Below are 26,657 nucleotides of genomic sequence, written 5' to 3'. Positions count from 1 at the left end.
CATCTAAATTTACTGGGAGGACGTTAGAGCTAAGTCACTGATGGTGTAGTGGTCCACTCAGCTGACTTCGGTGCAGGCAGCGTGGGTTCAGTTCCCACTCAGTGACAGTGTGAATGTGAGTGTGAATGGTTGTTGTCTGTGTCTATATGTGCCCTGCGACTGACTAGCGACCAGTTCAGGGTGTCGTCTGCCTTTCACCTAAAGTGAGCTGGGATAGGCTCCAGCGCCCCGCGACCCTAACCAGGATGTGCCAGGCGGTGTTGAAAATGGATGGATGTCTGAAGTTAGAGATTGTGCCACCAAATTGTACAGCATTGACTGGGGTCCAGTACCTTCTGCAGGATCCCACAAGTTCTTTAGTCATTCAACTGGGATTCAACTGCTAAATTTGAGTAGCACCTCCAAGATCCCAGAAGCACTGCACTGCTTGGCCCCATCAACTGGCCAAAAAGTGAGCTGATTTTAGCCTTTCAAGGTGGATCACAGACAAATTATGGACCAGGCACAAATACTGTAACTGCTCACCAGAAATCATCACTTATACTATACATGTGAATCTGCTCAAAGTATTCCCATCACTTGTCTTGACTGTGAAAAGCTCTTTGCATTTGTGTTTTCCTCCCTGGTTGCTTCAAATCCGTATAATGTTATATTTTAATACAGTATGTGTCCCCAACTTGTAAAATATAATGTGATCCAATACAAGAGCTTTATCAAATTTCTCCCTCTAGAAACATAATAATGCCAAATTAAGATGAACACAGCCAGTGAAATATTGATGTAACAAAATGCTGATTATTGTTGATTGATGTGGTTTAGAACTGCACTGCATCATATTTGAGTGGTTTCTGATATTTTGCTGTGGAGTTGTGTAGTTCTATACCACTGCAAACTACAACCATAGTAATAAACACATAGTTCCATATATACCTTCCAAAAATGATATTATCTTTTGTAAAACCAACATACAGTAAAATTCTTGTCAGCATCCTCATTAGATTGTGCAAGCGTACGTAATGATGTGGCTAGCGATGTTGTGTTATTTGGGAGTCAATGACGAGACTTCAGAGACTGTTCACGTAACTTTACTTCCATGTGTCGGGCTTTGGACAAAGTACAAAGCCAAGCATGTATCCCTATGCATGCATATCACTTCGCCTAGGGCGGTAATATACGTAAGTTCTTCCTAACATATCACAACAAGAGTGTAAAGTATTAAAGTGACAACACAACCCTTGAAAGAATGCTGGACAATATTAAATAATCTCAACGTGAATGGGGCATGACTGAGCCCAAAATAACCCATTTGGGGCAACATGGCTCAAGTGGTAGAGTGGCTGTGACCATGTCGAAGTGTCCTTGAGCAAGCTGCATTATCTACGCTTTGAGTACCTTGAAGGTCGAAACGTGCTATACAAGTAAAAGCCCATCAGGCCAAAGCTGTTTTGCCAAACTCTTGTTTACTAAACCTAAGGCTGACATCCACGTTTCCTCCCTCACACACTGGTTCACAAGACAAATTTGCATGCACACACATTAGTAAGCCCATGGCTATTTGGAAAGCACAAAACAATTGTACACATCAAATTTGTATGAAAACTGGGGTGTGTTTTTGCAAAACATAATTATCTACACTGAGATAGTAAATAGATGTGAACCCAGGGAGTAGATGTGGAGATGGCTCGATTGGTGACAAAAACCAATTATTATCGGACCATCGCAATTTGGAAGAAGGGCCAAGGCAGATGAACGGGAAATATGTCTTCTGCAGAATCATGCAGCTGCAGCATGCCTGTGCTCTGTTTCAGCTAACAGTCAGGGGCATCGCTTTCAAGCTCCCCTCCTTCAACCATGTTTGAAACAAACTAAAATAAAGCATCACCTACTGGAAGGAGGTGGTACTGTGTTTAGTATTGACTGGTGAGGAAAATGGTTGAGGACTGTAAATCTACTAGATTACAGTTTGAAAATGATTAGCACATTACCCTTTTCCAATATTGTATTCTAAAGACAACAACAGTACACTATGTAAACCTATGGCAGATACATTGTTGCGTAAATGTTAATAGAAGAAAAGGTGGTGTCTAGTCAGTGTATTCTATACTCTATGCACGCCATGTGATTGAGATTGTCTCATTTAAAAAAATACAAAAATATTTTGTTTTTTTCTGGGGAGAGGGTTCAGTGCAACTCGGATGCAGTGTCGTAAGTGGAAAAGAAAAAAAAGAAAAAGGAAACTATCATTATTATCACGAAAAGCGATCCAGAGTAGAAGCGTTTGGTATCATTCCTTTTCAGCACCAAGGCACAATAAACAGTTTTGCATTGACGCGTTAGTAAAGAAGCCGTCAACGATGACGATGATGATTGCGGCGTGGCTGAAGGGGAGGAAGAGCTCCTTTCCCGTATGCATATAGAAAAGCAATGTTTGAGCAGTACCGCCTTTGTTTGAGTATCATCGTGAACATAGCAACAAAGGAAACTGCACTGCAAGAAGCGCAGCATGAAACGAGCAGCATTTGACATCTCTTCTTATGCACCTTTCTCCCACTGCCGAGATGAAAACGACATCAGTTCACATTGCATTTCACGACAATGAAGCTTCACTTTCTAGTCTGGTTGAACATGATTCGTCCATTGTTGTTCTTTACATAATTACCCTAATGGCGATTTGCTCTCCACGAATTGTCCATTTGAAATTAAAACCCCACATATTTGGGTAATTCTCCCTCGCTCGTCTCACAGTGCATGAGTCACTGTGAGGTTAGTATCCTCCAACGTGCAGCTGTGCATCATGGGTACCGCCAGACCTGCATCATGAAACCCCAGAGTCATGCTGATGTCTCGGGGCTGTCATTAACGATGAAGCGACGGGGACGCGCTTTACTGTATGGTGTCCCCAAGAGGCTGCAAGTGTAAAACCATATTAGACTTGGATGAGGAAGTGGGCAAATCATTGTCGATGCCCGGCTGCCTTACCTGTCTCCAGGTGCAAAGAGAGCCTCGCTTCATTGATGTAAGGTGTGTCACTCTTGGAACGGACCCTCCGGATCGGTCTGCGGTCCTCCTGCTCCGGGGCCGCCGCCATGGCCGGCCTGCCAGCCGGGCAACGTCCACAGGCGACCGGCGTGACGAGACTCGGCGCCGCAGCCTCTCGTGCACTCGCCCGGGCAGACAGTGCAGGAGTGGGCGGGCTATTGTAAGTAAGGGTGGTGGTGGCGTGGAGGAGGGGGGACAATAGTCAGTCGGAGGCTCTGCTATTTCCCTGCAAAGGGAGAGTGAGCTTCAGCTTCAGTGGAAACGATATTATTTAATATTTATATTATAACTATATAATAATAACATATTATTATAGAAGATGGAATTTTAAAGTTGAAGACACCAAATTTGAGGTGATGAAAATACCTGAATTTTCTCAAATAAAGTACAATAATAAAGTCTCTTCTTTTCTGTCTATGGTAATGATCATATACAGTCGATCAGTGGTTGTCAAACGCTTGACACTGAGTACCACCTCAAAAAATACTTGCAAGTATCACCATAATGACCAACATTCAAATACAGGATTTTTCAAGAGTCAACACTTTGATTTGGAATGTTCATCCATAAATCAGTGGTACACCTCACCGTGTGCATTGCCTTTTTCGTATTTATTAGGCCACCATTTCACGGATGCCTGGGCAACATCTAACAACATGGGTTTATGATGCGTTCTTCGTGTGTTGGGAGATCCCGAGGCCTCTTCCATAAACTTTAGACTTGATACAACCCCGCAAGAAAAAAAAAAAAGGAAAAAATCTCATGGTGTGAGATCAGGTGGACGGGGAGCCCATTCCACAGGATCACGACGACCGATCCACCGATCCTGGAACTGCTCATCCAGGAATGAGCTAACCTCATTGCGAATAAGGTGCTGCGGTGCAATCTTGTTGGAAAATGACTTATCGCATGTTAGGTACAGCTGACCTGGGACACAGAATACGACGTAAGCCTCGGGATCGCCCAACGCTTGAAGAATGCTGTCATATACTGTCCTGCAGTTCCATTATAGGAGCCTGGAGGGCGCTTTGAGTCCTCTCTCTCTCCCCCATCCCCTCTCTGTTTTTAGCACCTGTCTCCAATCAGCCTCATCACCACCAGTATATAAGCATGCCTGTTCCAGGAAATCCTCCCCAAATATTGCAGTTACTTCCAGCGGTACCACGGCCCATTTACCTCCAAGTAAACCACACTATTCTTTGTTCCCTTTTTTGACTCGGGTGTTTCCTCATTCTCAGTTTTCCCGTGTTGCTGATCCACGTCACTCCTGCCACTAAGCCAGCCGCCTGTCCACGCCACCGTTTGCCAATGCACCCAGGACCACCTCCATTACCTTTCCTCAATAAACTGTTCATCATTTTACATCTGCCTCCGTCTGCTCTTGGGTCCAGCTACTCCCCATACATGACAGAATACTTTGGCCATTATGGACCCAGCAACTTCGGAGGCACTGATGAACGCACTCTCTCCAAGGAGCCCACATAGGAAGACAAGAAAAGACTCTCCAAGAACTCATGGAATCTCTACACTCCCCCACACAACAAGTATCCCTCCTTTACTCGACGATGCTATCCAAACTTCCACCTGTAAGTACGCCTTCCGAGCCCGCAGCCTCAGATCCACCCTGCCTCCCGTACAAAGAACCTCATATCCCGCCGCCCAAGCCCTACTCCGGGTACCTGGGTGCATGTAGCCAGTTTTTACTCAATTGCTCCCTCGTTTTCAGCCTTCAACCATACAGTTATCCCACCGACAAATCCAAAGTAGCTTATGTCACTAACCTCCTCCGTGGCAAAGCAGCAAAATGGTTCACTTCCTGATGGCAAAGCTCCTCCCCGGTACTCCACTCATTCGATTCCTTTTCCAACGAACGCCGCAAAGTGTTCTATCACGCTGTTCAGGGCAAAGAACCCACATGTCGTCTCCTCATGCTCACGGAGGGCGCTAAATCAGCAGCGGAATATTCTATTGCGTTCCGGATATTGCCGGGTGAATGTGGGTGGCATGAAGTGGCACTTAGGGGGATTTTTTCTAATGGCCTTTCTGATCAGCTCAAGGATGAGCTAGTGGTCCGGGACGAGCCCTCCTCTCTCGAGGATCTCTTCGGCCTTTCCATCTGTCTCGATAACAGACTGCGAGAGCGAACACAAGAGAGGGGGGTTCGCTTGCGCAAAAACCCTCCCACACCGAGCACCACGCCGTCAGCTTATCACCCGCCTCCCGCACCGTCTTCCGCACTTCCGTCATTCCCCGTAGCCACCAAAGAGCCTATGCAAATTGCCCAAACACTGTTAGATCCACAGGAGCATCAGCGTCGTGTCATCCAGCGGCTGTGTATCTACTGTGCTCAATCCGGTTACTTAATTTCCTCGTGCCCCCTCCGACCAGAAGACCAGGCTCACCGCGTCCGGAGAGCATCGTGGTGAGCTAGCTCTCCCTCCCGCATGACCATTCCCGCTTGCATTATAATTTCGGGTCATGACACACCCATCACTGCACTTATCGATTCCGGTGCCGATGACAGTTTCATTCATGAAGCCATAATTCACCAGCTTCAAATCCCTCTCCAACCACTTCCTTCTTCCAAAAAAGTCAAAGCCCTGGATGGCCGAGTTATATCCCCTGTCAACCACCAAACAGTGCCATTCACTCTGTTTATCTCTGGAAATGACCGTGAGGACATTTCTCTTTTTGTTATTCCTTCTCCTGAGACCCCATTAGTCCTCGGTATTCCCTGGCTTAAACTTCATAACCCTGCCATAGACTGGACATGTTTAGCTAGAACAGGATGGATCCCTCACTGCCACTCACACTGGCTGCATTCTGCAATACAGCCATCTGGAAACACACCACCATCTGCCACGCCCGTTGACCTCTCCCAAGTTCCTGAAGAATATCATGACCTCTCCCCTGTTTTCAGTAAATACCTGGCTATTTCTGTACCCCCGCCCCCATGACTGCGCCATAAATCTGCTGCCGGGGGCACCTCTTCCTTCAAGCTGTCTTTTCAACCTTTCCCGACCTGAGAAAAAGGCAATGGAGGACTATATCCATGACTCACTGGCTTCCGGAATCATTCGAGCGTCCTCATCTCCAGTAGGGCCTGGGTTTTTTGTTGAAAAGAAAGACACCACTCTCCGCTCCTGTATCGACTACCGTGAACTTAATGACATCACCATTAAAGACAAATCACCACTACCCCTCATTGACCCGACATTTGAACTCCTCTGTGATGCCCAAATATTCACCAAGTTGGACCTACGAAACGCCTACCACCTCATCCGTATCCGAGAGGGGGATGAATAGAAGACTGCTTTCAATACCCCTCTCGGACACTTTGAGTGCTTACCATTCGGATTAACCAACGCCCCTGCAGTCTTCCAAGCCTTCATTAATGACGTTCTCCGTGACATGTTAAACCGGTTCGTTTTTGTTTACCTGGATCACATACTCATCACATCCTTTTTTTCCCTGTCGCCTCTCCCCTCCCGAGAGGAACTACAACGTCGGCAACCAAGAGCTGCTGGCCATTGTATGGGCCTTGGAAGAGTGGAGGCACTCGCTGGAGGGAACTGAAGTTCCATTTATCATTTGGACTGACCACAAGAATCTCTCCTACCTCCATACCATCAAACGCCGCAACCCTCGACAAGCCTGCTGGGCCCTCTTCTTGAGAAGGTTTAATTTCAGGCTCTCCTTCCGTCCTGGATCCCGAAACAGCAAACCAGATGCCCTATCTCGAATTTAAATTTTTTATTTTATATTCTCAATAAACTGTTCATCATTTTACATCTGCCTCCGCCTGGTCTTGGGTCCAGCTACTCCCCATATGTGACAAATGCATCAGAAACAAAACAACAACAAAAAACATTGTTAACGTTGTGTTAAACATAGATATAAATCAGAATACAATGATTTGCAAATCATGTTCAACCTATATTTACATTACAAAGACAAGATATTTAATGTTCAAACTGATAAACTTTATTGTTTTTAGGAAATAATCATTAACTTAGAATTTTATGGCTGCAACACGTTCCAAAAAAGCTGGGACAGGGTCATGTTTACCACTGTGTTACATCACCTTTTCTTTGAACAACATTCAATAAACGTTTGGGAACTGAGGACACTAATTGTTGAAGTAACTCGTGTATAATGTGGTTTGGCATTGTCTTGCTGAAATAAGCACGGGCGTCCATGAAAAAGACGTTGCTTAGATGGCAGCATATGTTTCTCCAAAACCTGTATGTACTTTTCAGCATTAATGGTGCCTTCACAGATGTGTAACTTACCAATGCAATTGGCATTAACACAGCCCTGGTTTTATTTATGTTTAACACAACGTCCCAACTTCATTGGAATTGGGGTTGTATATTTATATATATATATATATCTATATATATATATATATATATATATATATATATATATATATATATATATATATATATATATATATATATATATATATATATATATATATATATATATATAGATATATATATATACACATCTACCTCACAGTTCTAAGGACCTGGGTTCAAATTCCGGCCCTGCCTGTGTGGAGTTTGCATGTTCTCCCCGTACCTGGGTTTTCTCCGGGTACTCCGGTTTCCTCCCACATCCCCAAAACATGCATGGTAGGTTAATTGAAGACTCTAAATTGCCCATAGGTGTGAATGTGAGTGCGAATAGTTGTTTGTTTATATGTGCCCTGCGATTGGCTGGCGACCAGTTCATGGTATACCCCGCCTCTAGCCCGAAGATAGCTGGGATAGGTTCCCTCGTGAGGATAAGCGGTACAGAAAATGGATCATGCATACACATGGCAAACTAGTCTTATCCTACAGATCCAGAGAAGATTCCTTCTTTGGTCAGACGTCTGAAACCATTTGGCTGCAGTGCAGGTTGCCATAGTGATCTTTGTAGTATACTGGAAATGATTCAATACAACACATACCTTTTTAATGCTACCTGATATAAACCAATAACAATTGTTTAATCTCCCTTAAAAGACATTAATTAACTTTATATTAATGCACTTTGGAAAGAATATCCTCACCTTCAGCTCTGAAACATAGCAGTTTGCAATTAAAGAAACTTAAATGTCATTTGAATACTAGCTTAATTTTAGTGTTCGTCTATTTGCAGCAACCCGGTTGCAAATAACAGGGTTGTAAATTAATGTTAATGTTATGCTATGGTACAATACTTTACCTGCAGTCAAAGATGCCCTGTTTGCCCGAAAAATAGTGCTCAGTGGGATTTTAGCCATTTTCTTCTCCGAATTGAAGTCTCACTAAGTTTTCTCACGGCTTCATACGGTATCTGTGAAAGACCAATGGGGGGGGGGGGGGGGGGGGGGGGGGGGGGGGGTGGAATGGTCTGCTGAGTTCCAGAGGCTCAACAGCACGCCACCGGTTTGGTCCCCGTTCTACCACGGATGCCAGTACATTACCGCTGGGCCTGTCACATTCTGATGGGATCCCTCTTGTTTCTCATGTTCTGATCAAGGTCTGACAGTTTTCATGTTCTGCCAAGGCTTTGTTTCTACGGGTGAAAAGTGCCTGCCAGGGCACGTTTGTGACGATGACAGACTTAAATGAAGCTCCCCTGCCGTTCCTGGCACTTTCCCACACTGTCTGCGCTGTGTCATACCGTAGAAGAAGAAAATCTCCCCGACTGGGTTCTGAGCATGCTGTCTGTACAGAGCAAAAATGCCACCTTCCAGTGATATAGAGTCATGGTATAAGTACCTGGCTTAAACCAGGACGTGTTAAACATTTCTTAATTTCTACCAATTTCTATTAATTAAATCTACACTACCCATTCGACACTGGTGTTACTAAGAAAAATGGAGTAAACTAAAAGCCATTGGTCCGACACTACAATATGCTCAGACAGTGCCCTGCCAGCACTGGGCTTGGCCCAAAATCCCCCACCCTCCCAAAATGGAATGGAGCATAATAAAAAATGTGAGGTAAACTTTACCTAATTTTATTTAAGTATTTCATAGCAATTAAGTCCTTACCGAAAATATGTGATTTAAATTAAGTCTATTGAAGTTGCCGCAAAATATGACACATTTGTATTATTATTATTTTTTTTTACATTGTATTAAGACACATAGATGGAGGATATATATATATATTAGCGAGGGAGAGAGAGAGTCAATAATATGATGTACAGTAGGTGGTATGAGTGCGCCCTCTACTGGTCTTTTTTTTTACGTGTTTCTCATTACCAAGACCCATTTTGATTTCCACTGTTATCGTTGTCAGTATATAACATGCAGTATTTCTCTCTCTTTTATACTGCATTTTGATAGTGACTGCAAGGTTCAACTCCAAATATAGAAAATGTACAGCCGGAGATCCGGAAGCGGAAGTGTCGAGGCTCCATTGTCACAGTTTGACAGGTAGTGGACAACTTTATAATCGGGCTTGCGAGCAAATTTGGAATTGTATCAACGTGTGCATACACGTCGTTGCAGTTTCATACCGCTGTACAATCACAGCTACTGCGAGAAACAGCGTTGTTTTGCTTGCTAACAGTCCGTAAACAAACGGCTACAAGCTTAGCTACGAGGAATAGCATAGTTACTGCGCACCAATCTGCGTGAACATATGTGAGGCTTGGAGAAGTATCGAATCTCCAACCTGTGCTCACGTAAAATGTTATCGTTAATTACAAGCTTAAGACAGTTCAGCCGGATCTAAAACTCGACTCGAAGACTTCATTAACGATCTGGAATTAACACCTATTTAAATGACACGATCGGATGGTATTGTTTTAACAGTATTGTTGTTGACGTAGTTGGTAGGGATGTAGAACTTGAAAGGTAATAAAATGTATATCTCTGAATGTGTCAGTCATAAAAGAATAAATGTTCATTGTAAATGCAGAAATGTTCAATTTAATAAATATTAAATGTCATAAGATCAAGCATATATACCGAATGAACTGTCTGGGAAGAGTATTGCTAGGCAGACATTAGGTATGAATCTGTCAAAGACACAAAGTCGAGTTATTATTGTGTGACAAAATGTATTGACTACAAGTTATGACTGATGCAAACAAAACAAAACAACAACAACATTGAAGCTGTGATGACAAAGATAACAATGCTATTTTGTCCCTAGTCATTGAAACCTGATGATTGTACGCCAGCTGACCTCAAGGGGCCTGATAAACCTTTATGCTCCCCTGAGGAAAGGTTGGGACAGCCAAAGTATGACCAGACCCAGTTCAGGTAAGCGGGCCAATCACACATTCTCATTGTCTTCATACAGAGAACAGATACGTAACAATGGGAATTGTCGGGATTGGACTTGCACAGACCTGGCAGCATTTAGGGAGATCTTCTCTAAGGCCTCTAATATAGTCATCCTCACCGGAGCAGGGGTGAGTGCAGAGAGTGGAGTCCCTACCTTCAGAGGGGCGGGGGGCTACTGGAGGAAATGGCAAGCTCAGGTATGCATTCACATCTTTTCTTAATGATGATGATGAGTATTGATAAAGCTATTTCATTGTACATCATATATATATATATATATATATATATATATATACAAAGTGGGTACAGAAAGTATTCAGAGCCCCGACATTTTTCACTAATTTTTCAAGTAAATCTTTTCTCATTAATGTACACACAGCACCCCATATTGACAGAAAAAAACCAAAATTGTGGACATTTTTGCAGATTTATTAAAAAAGAAAAACTATTCAGACCCTTTGCTCAGTATTTAGTAGAAGCACCCTTTTAAGCTAATACAACTGGTTGCCAGCCAATCGCAGGGCACATATAAACAAACAACCATTCGCACTCACATTCACACCTACGAACAATTTAGAGTTGTCAATCAACCTAGCATGCATGTTTTTGGGATGTGGGAGGAAACCGTAGTGCCTGGAGAAAACCAAGCAGGCACGGGAAGAACATGCAAACTCCACACAGGCGGGGCTGGGGATTGAACCCCGGTCCTCAGAACTGTGAGGCTGACGGTCTAACCAGTCGGCCACCGTGCCACCGAAATGGACTGCACCCGAGTTAAATATATGTCACAGCAAAGGGTCTGAATACGAGATGACCAGATAATGCACTTAATTATATTGCAAAATCGATCAAGAAGGTGGCGGCGTAGGTGGTATGTGCGGCCACGAAATGAAAGTCGGGATGGCGCTATTGAGGAACCAAGGGGAAAGCTGAGTATGTCATCACAGCATGTGAATAAAACGGACCAATCACGAGAGATGATCTCAGCTGCATTCTGCACGCGGCGACAGTTTGTGCCGTGTGCGCGTCAAGTGTCGCATAGGGGCCACGCAGCCCAATGCGTCGGTCACGTGATGCAATCCGGGCAGGGGAGAATAAAGAGGCCTTAACCAGCTATCTTCGGGTGAGAAGCAGGGTACACCCTGAACTGGTTGCCAGCCAATCGCAGGGCACATAGAAACAAACAACCATTCGCACTCCCAGTCATGCCTACGGGCAATTTAGAGTCTCCAATTAATGCATGTTTTTGGGATGTGGGAGGAAACCGGAGTGCCCAGAGAAAACCCACACAGGCACGGGGAGAACATGCAAACTCCACACAGGCGGGACTGGGATTTGAACCCCAGTCCTCAGAACTGTGAGGCAGATGTGCTAACCAGTCGTCCACCGTGCCGCCGCTATTTCATTTCATACTTGAGTTTTTTATTGGAATACTTAGATTAATTTTTTTTTTTTTGCGACTATTTTTGTCATGTTGAGACTTTATTCACCGAGATCCCGAGGCGTTCCCAGGCCAGCCGAAAGACGTAGTCTCTCCAGCGTGTCCTGGGTCATCCCCGGGATCTCCTCCCGGTGGGACGTGCCCGGAACACCTCACCGGGTAGGCGTCCGGGAGGCATCCGAATCAGATGCCCCAGCCACCTTATCTGGCTCCTCTCGATGTGGAGGACCAGCGGTTCTACTCTGAGATCCTGCTGGATGACCGAGCTTCTCACCCTATCTCTAAGGGAGAGCCCGGACACCCTGCGGAAGAAACTCATTTCGGCCGCTTGTATCCGGGATCTTGTTCTTTCGGTCACGACCCACAGCTCATGACCATAGGTGAGGGTAGTAACGTAGATCGACCAGTAAATTGAGACTTTTGCCTTTTGGCTTAGCTCCTTCTTTACCACAACGGACCGATGCAAAGTCTGCATCACTGCAGACGCTGCACGGATCTGCCTGTCGATCTCCCGTTCCATTCTTCCCTCACTCGTGAACAAGACCCCAAGATACTTGATCTCCTCCACTTGGGGCAGGATCTCATCCCCGACCTGGAGAGGGCACGCCACCCTTTTCCGACTGAGAACCATGGTCTCGGATTTGGAGGTGCTGATTGTCATCCCAGCCGCTTCACACTCGGCTACGAACTGCTCCAGTGAGAGTTGGAGATCACGGCTTGATGAAGCCAACAGAACAACATCATCTCCAAAAGGCAGAGATGCAATACTGTGGCTACCAAACCGGGTCCCCTCTACGCCTCGGCTGCGTCTTGAAATTCTGTTCATAAAAGTTATGAACAGAATCGGTGACATAGGGCAGCCTTGGCGGAGTCCAACCCTCACCGGGAACGAGTCCGACTTACTGCCGGATATGCGGACCAAACTCTGAATCCGGTCGTACAGGGACCGAACAGCCAGTGTTAGGGGGTTCGGTACCCCATATTCCCGAAGCACCCCCCACAGGACTCCCCGAGGGACACGGTCGAACGCCTTCTCCAAGTCCACAAAACACATGTAGACTGGTTGGGCGATCTCCCATGCACCCTCGAGGACCCTGCAGAGGGTGTAGAGCTGGTCCACTGTTCCACGGCCAGAACAAAAACCACACTGGTCCTCCTGGATCTGAGATTCGACTTCCCGACGGACCCTCCTCTCCAGCACCCCTGAATAGACTTTACCAGGGAGGCTGAGGAGTGTGATCCCCCTGTAGTTGGAACACACCCTCCGGTCCCCCTTTTTAAAAAGGTGGACAACCACCCCAGTCAATCCAGAGGCACTGTCCTCGATGTCCACACAATATTGCAGAGTCGTGTCAACCAGGACAGCCCCACAACATCCAGAGCCTTTAGGAACTCCGGGCGAATCTCATCAACCCCCTGCCTCAGAGACCCCACACTCTGCTTCCTCATGGGAAGGCGTCCAGGAGTCCCACAGGCCAAAAAGGCCCGATAGGACTCCTGCTTCAGCTTGACGGCATCCCTCACCGTTGGTGTCCACCAACGGGTTCGGGGATTGCCGCCTCGACAGGCACCGACCACCTTACGGCCACAGCTCTGGTCGGCCGTCTCAGCAATGGAGGCGCGGAACATGGTCCACTCGGACTCGATGTCCCCCGCCTCCCCCGGAACGTGAGCAAAGTTCTGTCGGAGGTGGGAGTTGAAACTCCTTCTGACAAGGGATTCTGCCAGACATTCCCAGCAGACCCTCACAATACGTTTGGGCCTGCCAGGTCGGACCGGCATCTTCCCCCACCATCGGAGCCAACTCACCCACCAGGTGGTGATCAGTTGACAGCTCCGCCCCTCTCTTCACCCGAGTGTCCAAGACATTCGGCCACAAGTCCGATGACACGACCACAAAATCGATCATCGTACTGCGACCTCGGGTGTCCTGGTGCCAAGTGCATGTGGGGACACCCTTATGCTTGAACATGGTGTTCGTTATGGACAATCTGTGATGAGCACAGAAGTCCAATAACAGAACACCGCTCGGGTTCTAATCGGGGTGGACCTCCCAATCACGCCCTTCCAGGTCTCACTGTCATTGCCCACGTGAGCATTGAAGTCCCCCAGCAAAACGATGGAGTCCCCAGCGGGAGTGCTCTCCAGCACCCCCACCAAGGACTCCAAAAAGGGTGGGTACTCTGAACTGCCGTTTGGTGCATAGGCACAAACAACAGTCAGGACCCGTCCCTCCACCCGAAGGCGGAGTGAGGCTACTCTCTCGTCCACCGGGGTGAACCCCAACGTACAGGCGCCGAGCTGGGGGTCAATAAGTATACCCACACCAGCTCGGCGCCTCTCACCGTGGGCAACTCCAGAGTGGAAGAGAGTCCAACCCCTCTCAAGAGGACTGATACCAGAGCCCAAGCTGTGCGTGGAGGCGAGTCCGACTATATCTAGTCGGAACTTCTCGACCTCAAACACCAGCTCGGGCTCCTTCCGTACTAGAGAGGTGACATTCCATGTCCCTATACGTTACCCTTTCGGGCTGTGCCCGGCCGGGCCCCATGGGTGTATGCCCGGCCACCAGGCGCTCGCCTTCGAGCCCCACCTCCAGGCCTGGCTCCAGAGGGGGGCCCGGTGACCCGCGTCCGGGCAAGGGAAAACTGAGTCCATTGTTTGTCGTCATCATAAGGGGTCTTTGAGCCGTGCTTTGTCTGGTCCCTCACCTAGGACCTGTTTGCCATGAGTGACCCTGCCAGCGGAATAAAGACCCAGACAACTTAGCTCCTCGGATCATTGGGACACACAAACCCCTCCACCACGATAAGGTGACGGCTCAAGGAGAGGATAAAAAAATATACATATAATATTACAGGAAAAAATGTTTCAGACACATTGTCTGATGTGGTCGCTGTTTCCATTGTGATCAAAATCGAAAAATGAAAGATGATAAGCTATTTAAGGAAAACTCAATCTCGGGACACGTCTCTTAATATATCATTAATTAATCTATCTGGGATTGGTCCCAGAGAAATCTGTATACTTTTGTCTAACAGCACATTTTGAATTTTAATTATCTGCCGATCAATTGCTTCATCTTCAATCAGTGAACTCTGTCCTCAAAAATGTTCTTGTAGGCAATTTGGGAAAGGTTCTCACAGGTATGCTCCAAAATCTTGTACTAAGTCTCCCCAAAAGAGTGGAAGTGTTTTGGAAAGCTATGTATTTTTTCCTCCCCATTTTCAGTGCCTGTACATATAGGAAGCCTGAAAGACGAATGCACCAAATGTCGAGCAATTTGGAGTTAAGACATTTCTTTAGACCACATTTTTCTGGAAAATTATGCCTCAAATGCAGAAGCAAAATTTGAAGTTGCATCTATTATCACGCGTGACATTCCAGGAGATTCGGCAAATTTCATGAAACTTCATCTCTGTGAGCATCTAAATAATAGTATTAATTCCACATTGTATTTTGCTTTTACCTTGTCATTCATTCTTTTTTTTTTTTGGCTGATGTCACACAAAGAGGAAAAGCGTCGTAGCGCATATTGGTTTGGATAAAAACGTAATTAATTTAGGAGAAAAGAATAAGCCGGAAGCGATACTTGCGTCACTTCCAGTTTAGCGTGATTTTAAGTTTCAGCGTTAAAAATCAAATTATTTTATCTGGTAAAGCGGCACTACATGTCTTTTTAGATGTGTAAGGACAAAGTTTGTCACTCCCTCTATGTCTCGTAATCTGAAGGTTGCTACAGGAATTAGATAAGAGTTCTCAATAACCAGAGGTCTTTTGTTGAACCCAAACACACACAAAGGATACAGGTAGTGAATTTTTATAGAAAATTTAATGAGCTCTACCAGGGGGAATCTACAGGGGAACAAGGCAGGGAAAAGCACAACAAAGGACAGACAAACATTGGTATGAGGAGACTGAACATGTGATGTGAGGGTGGAATGAGCGTGTAGTGACAATGCACATAGCTGGATGTTCCTGTTCTCGTTAATTTAAACCCAAATATGCACTAATCTGTACTTTTAGTCGACTGCAAATTGGATTTACGTGTGGAACTCAATTTCAGCAGGCTGATTGATCTTGCGAATGTTTGGCCAGTCCGGTCCGCATGGGAAACAGGTGGATTTGGCGGAAAAGAAGGGAGGAAAAAAAAGAAGAGCAGGAAAAAGAGTTCCACGGCAGGATGGCTGGAGCCTGGGTGTCGCTGTTCGCAAGACGCTCGGAGCAGACGTGCGCCGCCTGCTTCCTTTCCAACGGAGCTTGCCCGTGAGCTGCCCAAGGCACAAAAAAGCATAGCTCGGGAGCACGCTGACAGGATGCCCTGCGGCGGGGAAGGGCCCGATGTGTCCTCGCCACCTCCTGGTGAGAGGTGGGGCTTCCTGGCTGAGCCGGTCTTCGGCAATTTGGTCGAACGAGCGCCCATAACAAAGGGGGCTCCGGCCTTTATGCCCAGCTGCAAAGGGGGTGGATCCCCCCCTCTGGGGCCAAAAGGGGAGATAGACCACATTTTAGGATTATTTTGTGGTTTAAAACCAGTGGGATAAAATATTAATTATTGGATTTAAGCTGACGAAACCAGTTTCTAGCCTTGCATTGTCTCGCGCACATCCTCTTAAATCCCTGTAATGAATGTTTTAATTGTATGTGGTTGTTGAGAATACTGATATTTGCAACGTGGCATTTGCGTTGTGCTGTGTGGGGTGAAGCGTCTCAGTTGACAAACAGATTTGACATCAGACATTAAAATTTGCAGAAATACAATCACTAGTGGCGCTGTTGTGATGGTAACACTGGGAACGTTCATGCAAAGTTCTTAAAATATCATACATCATTCAAATTCGATGCCGATTGTGATTAGGTAGCTTTCCACCGCCTGTGGGTGTCACTGTGGCTTCATGGGGAGCCACCGAACAGCGGGTTTCTCACCTTCTTGGTCATCAAGCCACTGTCCCAAATAAAGAAGTCTGTTGGTGAGACTCTTCAGGCTGGCTGGAGGTGAAAGTTAATTAACTTAGCGTCCGAGTGAGAAACCAGCTGTCCGTGTCTCAACTTTGATGAACTCCTTCCGACTGGCTGCTAATTCATTTAGCATCCGTGTGCAAAGTTAAGTCTCCCGTGCTTCTCCTTTGATAAGTGGACCAGGCTTTCCTTAGATGTCTTGTATACGCAGACTGGCCCTGAACTGGTTGCCAGCCAATCGCAGGGCACATACAAACAAACAACCATTCGCACTCACATTCACACCTACGAACAATTTAGAGTTGTCAATTAACCTACCATGCATGTTTTTGGGATGTGGGAGGAAACCGGAGTGCCCGGAGAAAACCCACGCAGGCACGGGGAGAACATGCAAACTCCACACAGGCGGGGCCGGGGATTGAACCCCGGTCCTCAGAACTGTGAGGCAGACGCTCTAACCAGTCGGCCCACCTTTCCGCCAGTTTATTTATTATTTATTATTATTATTTCATCGTGCCATACTCCAAATGAGGTGCGCAGCCCTACATGCTTAAACAAAACAAAAAATACAACAAGTCTGCCTTCACCAGTGGATCATACTCTAGATGTCACGATCACAGCCTGCATGACGTCACACATGTTGCTACAAGCTAAGTTGAAAGTAAACAAGCAACTGTAGCGCGTGTTGGCGAGTAACACACATTATGTTAACCAAGCAGATGCACACTAGGGTTAGTACTTTTATCTATTGGTATTTGTATTTGTACTTCCATCCATCAATTTTCTTTACCGCTTACTCTTTTCAGGTTTTCCAGGACAGCTGAAGCCCAGTTGACTGAGCAAGAGTAAATCTGTGTTATATATTAATTTTGCTACTGTGCCTTTTTAGGATCTTGCCACTCCTGAGGCCTTCTCAAGAAACCCCTCACGTGTCTGGGAATTTTACCACTACCGTCGGGAAGTAATGCTTACAAAAACTCCAAATGCCGCTCACCTGGCCATTGCAGAGTGTGAAGAGCGTCTGGCTAAACAGGGCCGTGGAGTCACTGTCATCACTCAGAACATTGATGAACTTCACCGGCGTGCTGGAACTAAAAATATCATCGAAATTCATGGTAAATACTGAACCATACTAATTGATTGGATTTTGCCTTTAATGATTAAATATGTGGGCAGCACGGTGAAAGACTGGTTAGCACATCTGCCTCACAGTTCTGAGGATGCGGGTTCAAATCCGGCCTCCCCTGTTTGGAGTTTGCATGTTCTCCCCATGCCTGTTTGGGTTTTCTCCGGGCAATCTGGTTTCCTCCCACTTTCCAAAAACATGCATGGTAGGTTAATTGCAGACTCTAAATTGTCTGAAGGTGTAAATGTGAGTGTGAATGGTTGTTTGTTTAAATGTGCTCTGCGATTGCCTGGCGACCAGTTCAGGGTGTAGAACCGCCTCTTGCCCAGTGTCAGCTGGGATAGGCTCCAGCACGCCCGCGACCCTAGTGAGGATAAGCGGTACGGAAAATAGATGGATGGGATTAAATATGTAAGTGGAACCACAAACAGTCCATTAGCTAATTTTAGTATAAAGACTGTCCTAAGGAATTGTAACCAGTTCGGCTACAGATTCATCTGCAAGCATGTCTAAATTAGTGATAACGTTTTAATAAATTCTAGCTACAATATTTGAAATCGCTGCATGAATGATGATCTTTTTCAAATGTTTAATCAGGTCAAATTGTTAGTTTTCGATCTTCTGCATTTGAGGGATTGATTTTACAAGCCAAAGCAAAAACCCTTGTGCTTTTGAATTACAGCGGCTGAAATAAATATTTAACGTCACCATTTCCCTCATTAAATATATTTCCAAAGGCGCTAATGACATGAACATTTTACCAGATGTAATGTATGTATGATGTAAATAATCCATACATACAAAGAAAGTAGAACAAAAACAGAAATTAAGTTGTGTGTAATAATGTGAAATGACACAGGAAAAAAGTATTGATCACTTTGTTTGCAATGACAGCTTCAAGACGCCTCCTGTATGAAGAAACTAGTCATATGTATTGCTCTGGTGTGATTTTGGCCCAATCCTCCACACAAGCAGTCTTCAAATCTTGAAAGTTCCGTGGACTTCTTTTATGGACCTTGAGTTTCAGTTATTTCCATAGATTTTCGATTGGATTCAAGTCAGGTGATTGGCTGGGCCATTATAGCAGCTTTATTATTTTTTTCTTTGAAACCAATTGCGAGTTTCCTTGGTTGTATGTTTTGGACCATTATCCTGCCGAAATGTCCACTCTTGTTTCATTTTCATCATCCTCGTATAGATGACAGCAGATTTTTGTGTTAAATACTTATTTCAGCCGCTGTATATCCTATCCATTACGGTGATAGTTTCGAACTTAAGAGTAGAAAGTTTTCATCGAACATTCTGCATGAATTACAAATTGTTCAACGTTTGTGGTTCCACTGTTCTTTCAATGTAAGCGTGTTGATAAATAAACTGTTTTTTTTTTCCACGCTTACCATTTTTTTCTCTCTGTAAATCCAGGAAGTCTTTTTAAAACACGTTGTGTAAGTTGTGGACATGAAACAGCCAATTACAACAGCCCCATTTGTGTTGCTCTGGAGGGCAAAGGGTAAGTGAGATGTTGTTAAGTTTGGTAATTTTTTTTTACTAGACCAACTTTTACATTAAGATGTCTGTATTCTTAGCACAGCATTGGAAAAAGTCGGCTGATTAAGGCATCTCACTTGAAATTGAAAACTGCATTGTTAATGTCATTTGAAATTATACGACTTTGTGGTCGTGTCATCGGACTTGCGGCCGCATGTCTTGGACACACGGGTGAAGAGAGGGGTGGAGCTATCAACTGATCACCACCTGGTGGTGAGTTGGCTCCGATGGTAGGGGAAGATGCCGGTCCGAGCTGGCAGGCCCAAACGTATTGTGAGGGTCTACTGGGAACGTCTGGCAGAATCCCCTGTCAAAAGGAGTTTCAACTCCCACCTCCTACAGAACTTTGCTCACGTTCCGGGGGAGGCAGTGGACATCGAGTCCGAGTGGACCATATTCCGCGCCTCCATTGCTGAGGCGCCCGACCGGAGCTGTGGCCGTAAGGTGGTCGGTGCCTGTCGTGGCGGCAATCCCCGAACCCGTTGGTGGACACCAACGGTGAGGAATGCCGTCAAACTGAAGAAAGAGTCCTACCGGGCCTTTTTGGCCTGTGGGACTCCTGAGGCAGCTGATGGGTACTGGCTGGCTAATGCAGTTTTGGTGGTCGCTGAAGCAAAAACTCAGGCATGGGAAGAGTTCGGTGAGGCCATGAAAAAAGACTTCCTGGCAGCTTCGAGGAAATTCTGGTCCAATCATCTGGCGTCTCAGGAAGGGGAAGCAGTGTACCATCAACACCTCGACTCGGGACGTTGTGTGTCGGTGGGGAGAATACTTCGAAGACCTCCTCAATGCCACCGACACGCCTTCCCATGAGCAAGCAGAGTCTGGGGTCTCTGAGGGTTGAGGTCACAGAGGTGGTTAAAAAGCTCCTCGGTGGCAATGCTGAGATGAGATTCGCCCGGAGTTCCTCAAGGCTCTGGATGTTGTGGTGTTGTCCCGGTTGACACGCCTCTGCAACATCACGTGGACATCGGGGACAGTGCCTCTGGATTGGCAGTCTGGGGACGTGGTACCCCTTTTTAAGAAAGGGGCCCGGAGGGTGTGTTCCAACTACCAGGGGAATCACACTCCTCAGCGTCCCTGGTAAGGTTTATTCAGGGGTGCTGGAGAAGAGAGTCCGTCGGGAAGTCGAATCTCAGATTCAGGAGGAGCAGTGTGGTTTTCGTCCTGGCCATGGAACAGTGGACCAGCTCTCCACCCTTGGCATGGTCCTCGAGGGTGCATGGGAGTTCGCCCACCCAGTCTACATGTGTTTTGTGGACTTGGAGAAGGCGTTCGACCGTGCCCCTCGGGGAGTCCTGCGGGGGGGTGCTTCGGGAGTATGGGGTACCGAACCCCATGATACGTGCTGTTCGGTCCCTGTACGACCGGTGTCAGAGTTTGGTCCGCATTGGCGGGAGTAAGTCGGACTCGTTTCCGGTGAGGGTTGGACTCCGCCAAGGCTGCCCTTTGTCACCGATTCTGTTAATAACTTTTATGGACAGAATTTCTTGCCACAGCCGAGGCTTATAGGGGGTCCGGTTTGGTGGCCTAAGTATTGCATCTCTGCTTTTTGCTGATGATGTGGTTCTGTTGGCTTCATCAAGCCGTGATCTCCGACTTTCACTGGAGCGGTTCGCAGCCGAGTGTGAAGCAGCTGGCATGAGAATCAGCACCTCCAAATCTGAGACCATGGTCCTCAGTCGGAAAAGGGTGGCGTGACCTCTCCAGGTCGGGGATGAGATCCTGCCCCAAGTGGAGGAGTTCAAGTATCTTGGGGTCTTGTTCACGAGTGAGGAAAGAATGGAACGGGAGATCGACAGGGGGATCTGTGCAGCGTCTGCAGTGATGCGGAATTTGTATCGGTCCGTTGTGGTAAAGAAGGAGCTAAGCCGAAAGGCGAAGCTCTCAATTGACTGGTCGATCTACGTTCCTACACTCACCTATGGTCACCAGCTGTGTGCCGTGACCGAAAGAACAAGATCCCGGATACAAGCGGCCGAAATGGGTTTCCTCCGCAGGGTGTCTCCCTTAGAGATAGGGTGAGAAGCTCGGCCATCCAGGAGGATCTCAGAGTAGAACCGCTGCTCCTCCACATTGAGAAGAGCCAGATGAGGTGGCTGGGGCATCTGATTCGGATGCTTCCTGGACGTCTTCCTGGTGAGGTGTTCCGGGCACGTCCCACTGGGAGGAGATACCGGGGACGACCCAGGACACGATGGAGAGACTACGTCTCTCGACTGGCCTGTGAACGCCTCGGGATCTCCCCCGGAAGATCTGGATGAAGTGGCTGGGGACAAGGAAGTCTGGGTGTCCCTGCTAAAGCTACTGCCCCCACGACCTGACCTCGGATAAGCGGTAGAAAATGGATGGATTAATAGATGGATGGATGAAATTATAATACTATTATCCAGTAGAAGGAAACAACTTTACTGAAGTCTCTCCATTGAGTGAGAGATGGGGTACACCATTGCCAGTCAAGTTGCAGGGGACATAGCTACAAACAACCATTCATACTAAAATTTGCACCTATAGGGAATTTAACAAACTTACACATCTTAATTTTTACTCATGTATATCGTAGTTGTGTAATTACATTTTCTTTCTAATATATGAAAAACATTGGTCAATCTCAGTGCTTCCATTTGCAAATATGCTTTGGGGTTTTGAAAGGACTTTTTGCAAAATGCCGTGAAAATGTTTGGACTGACATAAGTTCTTAACCGCTCCTATGAAATTGCTTCCTCAGAGCTCCAGACCCAGAAACACATGATGATCAGATCCCTGTCCAGGACCTTCCTAGGTAGGAAGACTTGTCATGTATTTTATGCTCCCTTCAAATGAACCCCAATCTGTGTTTGTGTGCGTGTGCGTGTGTTTTCAGGTGTGAACAAGCAGAGTGTTCTGGTCTTTTGAGACCAGCTGTGATTTGGTTTGGAGAGGCTCTTGATTCAGATACCGTAATTCAAGCAGAGAAAGTACTGGATAACTGTGACCTGTGCTTAGTGGTGAGTGTGTGTTCAAGAATGCTTAAAGGATTCCACATATTGATTTATTCATTTTTTTTCTCCCACAATTGTAATGAGTTTCCCAGTACCTAATATGTCTGTGACATACTTTTGTCAAAATACCCTGAACTTCAAGAATTATAGTACAGCTTTCATGCTCTGAAATTAGCCCAAATCAAATTTTTTTTGGGGGGGGGGGTGACCATGTAGATTGGCACTTCGTCTGTGGTGTATCCAGCAGCCATGTTTGCTCCTCAAGTGGCTGCAAGAGGCATACCTGTGGCTGAGTTCAACATGGAAAACACACCAGCCACAATGCGTTTCAAGTGGGTTGCATTCTTCTTTTTAGTATTTTGAGATTTTAATTAATTTTCTTGACAGTATTGATAACCTTTTGTTGTGATGTGTGTTTTAGGTTTCACTTTCATGGCCCCTGTGGGACAACTTTGCCCCCTGCCTTAAGTCCCCATGCATCTGAAATACAATGAAAACTATACACAGAAATGACTTTATTGCTGGATGATTATTGGGGAAAACATCTAGAATAGTTAGTAACTAATTATTTATTCCTAATGTGACGCATGATAAGGAAGGTAAGCGCAGTTTAACAAAAAATTGAAGCCGCCACCATGTTTGAAAACTCTCTAATGCAGGTTCCTTAAATTTATGTTTGAAGAAAAAAGTATGTTTTTCTCTCGGTAGTCTAATTAGGTTACCGATTTAGTCACATGGGAAATGCAAAATATTAAAAACAACTTAATACAATTTAGTGTAATTCTCAACCACTGCAAACAACTGCCAATATTCGTAAAAAAAATAAAAATAAATAAAAACCTGTCTGACCTCTCTGCTCAAACCTGAGAATTATTATCTTGTTTACGGCAGATGTTTTCCTTGGGTCGTGTTTGTACAGATTTGCCGATCATAATATCATGTGTCTCTTGCAATAAACAGGTATTGAATGTATGGCAGTAGGGGGCAATGTTAACCCGCTGCTTTATGAATCCCACGATTAGACTGTATTCTATTTGTGCATGTATTAGTCTATTATGTTTGCACTGCACTGATGAAGACTACTTTTTAATAAATGTTATTATCAATGGAAGACTTGTCTGCGTGGAACACTCTATAGGATATGATCCGCTTTAGTCGAAGATAAGATTGTGCATGACATTTCCCTGTCTGGCCTCATACCCTAACTTTCTTCATCATCGTAAACAGGTTTACACGCTTAACAGCACAGACTGAGGACAGGATTGTGTCCATGATTATTTGTGGGAGCATGTCAGTACAGCTTATTAGCATCAGGCAGATATGAGTTCTCATCTCGGTCTGAGCTAGTCGGCTTATCTTTGCTCTTTCTCTGGTATACCGCTTGCGTCACGGCTTCTCTTCACTCCCATCTGTAAAACGGGCTTGTTGTTGAGACACCATGTTATTGCCTCCCTCCTTTGCATTGCCTCCATCACCTGCTTATTAGAGAGAGGATGATGGTCCGACGGTCCCTTGTGACTCTGCTCCAAAAATAACAGCCAATTTCTCGCCTGTTCAGCAATGATTTCATGCCAATCTGAGTTGTATTGCCCAGATTGCTAGAGCTGTCAAAAGTGAGACCAGAATGGCAGAACACAACAGAAAATCAATTCCAGGGCAGGTACAAGGTTAGGTCAGAGCATGTCTCAGAAGATGCTCGTGACCTACATCTTCTATGAGCAGGTTGCTTGTGTATTTCCTTGCTTCAGTTAGAATTTGAGCTGATATGGAGTTGTTGTTCTTTTAACCTATCCTCTTTGGCTGCTTGGTCATGCAGTATGGTGGCTCTGTATGCCTTTTTATACCCAAACAATTATTGAGTTGAGTCTGTTTATTTCGATGTGCCATTAAAAAAAAAACTGAAAAAAAAATAATAATAGTACTAGTGCAACAAATGATGGGAAAAAAACAATAAGTAGCTTGAAAAGAAAATTCACATTAAAAAACGAGTGATAAGTAAAACTTAGATGCTCTCACCCCATATAGCCCTTATACAGTACATAATTGTTAATAAATTCCCAAATTGCTCACATGCTGAACATTTTCAGTAATGTTTCCTTTTTACTTAATAATTTTGTGATTATTGATTATAGTTTATTACACACTTAAATTATTTGATACACACAGTATTATTATGTATACAAACAATTGTATATACAAACAAAATGATTTTCCATACATACATACATTCCTGTAAGAATAAATATAATAATCCCTAAAAAAAAAATACAAAATAAAACAGTTAAACAGTGCAGGATAAAAATGTACTAAATCAAAAAGTTTTAATACAGTATTCTTGACTGCAGAAATAATGTATTTGTGTGATTAAAATATCCAACCTCGTGTATGGTTCTAATGCCACGTTTTTGTAATTTGAAGTGTGGATGAAGAAAACATTTGTAATTGTTACCCCAGACTTCTATACCATATGACAACTATGGCAAGTATGGCATTACAAAACATTTGTAATTGTTACCCCTAACTTCTATTCAATATGACAAGTATGGCAAGACCAGTGTACAATAAAGTATACATAGAGTATATATTATAATCCAAGACCTGTTTTGCTTTGTTTATGATTTAAATACTGTACTTCTGGAGTCTGTATGTGCCCAATGTGTGGCTTCCAGTTTAATTTGCTATCAATAGTTAGTCCTAAAAATTTGATTTTTGACACTCTTTCTATTATAACACCATCCATGTTTATTAATTTAAATAATAAACATAAATAAACATAAATAAATAATAATTAGTCTTATTTAAATTTAATGATAATTTATTACTTTCCATCCATGTTTTCAATTTAGTTAATTCATTATTTAGTTTATGAGTTCAATTATAATTATCACAAGAATAAAATATATTAGTATCATCAGCAAACAATGAGTTTTACTCGGCTAGATATATTAAATGTCATACATACACACACACACAATGGGTAGAAAAAGTATTCACACCCCCTTAAATATTTCACTCTTTGTTATATTGCAGCCATTTGCTAAAATCATTTAAGTTCATTTTTTTCCTGATTAATGTACACACAGCACCCCATATTGACAGAAAAAACAGAATTGTTGAAATTTTTCGCAGATTTATTAAAAAAGAAAAACTGAAATATGATACAGCCATAAGCCATTGTTTTCGGCAAGACTCTTTAAGATATAAGATCTTGTTTTAAAAATCTTAATTCAATTCCTATTTTCTATTGTATATACAGTGTTGTGAAAAAGTATTGGACCCCTTCTCAAATTTGTATATTTTTGCAGTTTCCCTACTTTAAGATCATCAAACAAATGTAAATATCAGACAAATACGAACCAAGTGAACTTAAAACGCTGTTTTTAAATGATTTCATTTATTAAGGAAAAATAAAAACAATTTAAAGTTACCTGGCCCTGTGTGAAAAAGTAATGGCCTCCTAAAGTGGTTGGGCCAACCTCAGCAGCAACAACTGAAATCAAGCGTTTCAATATCTTCACATTGATGTGAAAGACTCATTGCCAGTTACATACGTATATATATATATACATCCGTATATATATATATATATACATCCGTATATATATATATATATATATATAAACACATATACATATATACACGGTGATTGAAAAGTAACTCCCTATCCCTACAGATCCTGTAGCGATGAGTTTTGCATGACAATTCTTGATCGTCTTAGCGTCAACTTGAGCATGTCTTCCTTTAAAGCTCCTCCACTAGCTGGGCACGTTCCTGTAGGGTAAGACGCCCAGCCATTTTTGTAGGGCTTTCAAATTTTAAACAAAATAATTGATCTGAAAAGAAAACAAGAACATCGATTTAATTCCCATACATCAGAGTTTGTGAGATATCAAAAAAGACATTTTATCTTCAGTCAACGAAACCATTCACTCCACATTGCAGTAACTCTCAAATGCCAGTGTGTGTCCCAGCAATTGTTCCTATTGGGGAGAGGATCTCCCCACCTTTTGGTTGCTCTGTCAGTTCAAACGAAGAAAAGGACTTTGATGACTGTAAACCAAGATTTCAAGGGAACCTGCTAATTACTTTAGGGTCCACTTGACATACGCCAGTCCTCCGTGGTGGCCGTCTTGCACAGCAGGGCGACTTGGAAGAATGCAGTTTATCGAGCTGTGGGGGAGTTACTGTTGCACCTCAGGTTGTGGAAGCATGTCCATGACTATAAATATATATATATATATATAGTCAAAGGTGCAGAGCCTTTCCAACAAATTTGAATATAATGGA

General features: G+C 44.4%; 2 protein-coding genes across 5 annotated transcripts in view; one reads left to right on the top strand and one right to left on the bottom strand.

Annotated features, from left to right (window-relative positions):
- LOC133480812 (phosphatase and actin regulator 1-like) overlaps positions 1–6,426 on the bottom strand; it is a 47,713-nt gene extending 41,287 nt beyond the window's left edge. Inside the window, exons 1-2 of one of the 2 annotated variants that reach the window (XM_061779436.1) lie at positions 4,821–6,426; positions 2,980–3,194 (exon numbers count right to left, since the gene is read on the bottom strand). In XM_061779436.1, coding sequence (XP_061635420.1) covers positions 2,980–3,088 — 109 coding nt within the window. In that variant the 5' untranslated portion in view covers positions 3,089–3,194; positions 4,821–6,426. Of the gene's footprint in view, positions 1–2,979; positions 3,239–4,820 lie in introns of those variants that run through there. The other variant, XM_061779434.1, reaches the window with a different exon arrangement.
- A 2,851-nt stretch (positions 6,427–9,277) lies between these two features.
- On the top strand, positions 9,278–23,481 carry sirt5 (sirtuin 5). 3 transcript variants are annotated; one of them, XM_061779904.1, is made up of 9 exons: positions 9,278–9,457; positions 10,182–10,291; positions 10,379–10,512; positions 17,605–17,830; positions 19,264–19,351; positions 22,118–22,171; positions 22,253–22,376; positions 22,587–22,702; positions 22,792–23,481. In XM_061779904.1, the coding sequence occupies exons 2-9, from the start codon at positions 10,195–10,197 to the stop codon at positions 22,862–22,864; spliced, it is 912 nt and encodes a 303-aa protein (XP_061635888.1). In that variant the 5' UTR covers positions 9,278–9,457; positions 10,182–10,194; the 3' UTR covers positions 22,865–23,481. The 3 variants fall into 3 exon arrangements, with proteins under 3 accessions (XP_061635888.1, XP_061635889.1, XP_061635890.1); XM_061779905.1 differs by lacking the exon at positions 9,278–9,457 and adding an exon at positions 9,464–9,880; XM_061779906.1 differs by lacking the exons at positions 9,278–9,457; positions 10,379–10,512.
- Positions 23,482–26,657: the final 3,176 nt, after the last annotated feature.

The sequence above is a fragment of the Phyllopteryx taeniolatus genome, chromosome 7, assembly GCF_024500385.1.
Source record: "Phyllopteryx taeniolatus isolate TA_2022b chromosome 7, UOR_Ptae_1.2, whole genome shotgun sequence".
Lineage (NCBI taxonomy): Eukaryota > Metazoa > Chordata > Actinopteri > Syngnathiformes > Syngnathidae > Phyllopteryx > Phyllopteryx taeniolatus.
The sequence above is the reverse complement of the archived record's forward strand: the minus strand, read 5'-3'. Positions and strand labels throughout refer to the sequence as shown.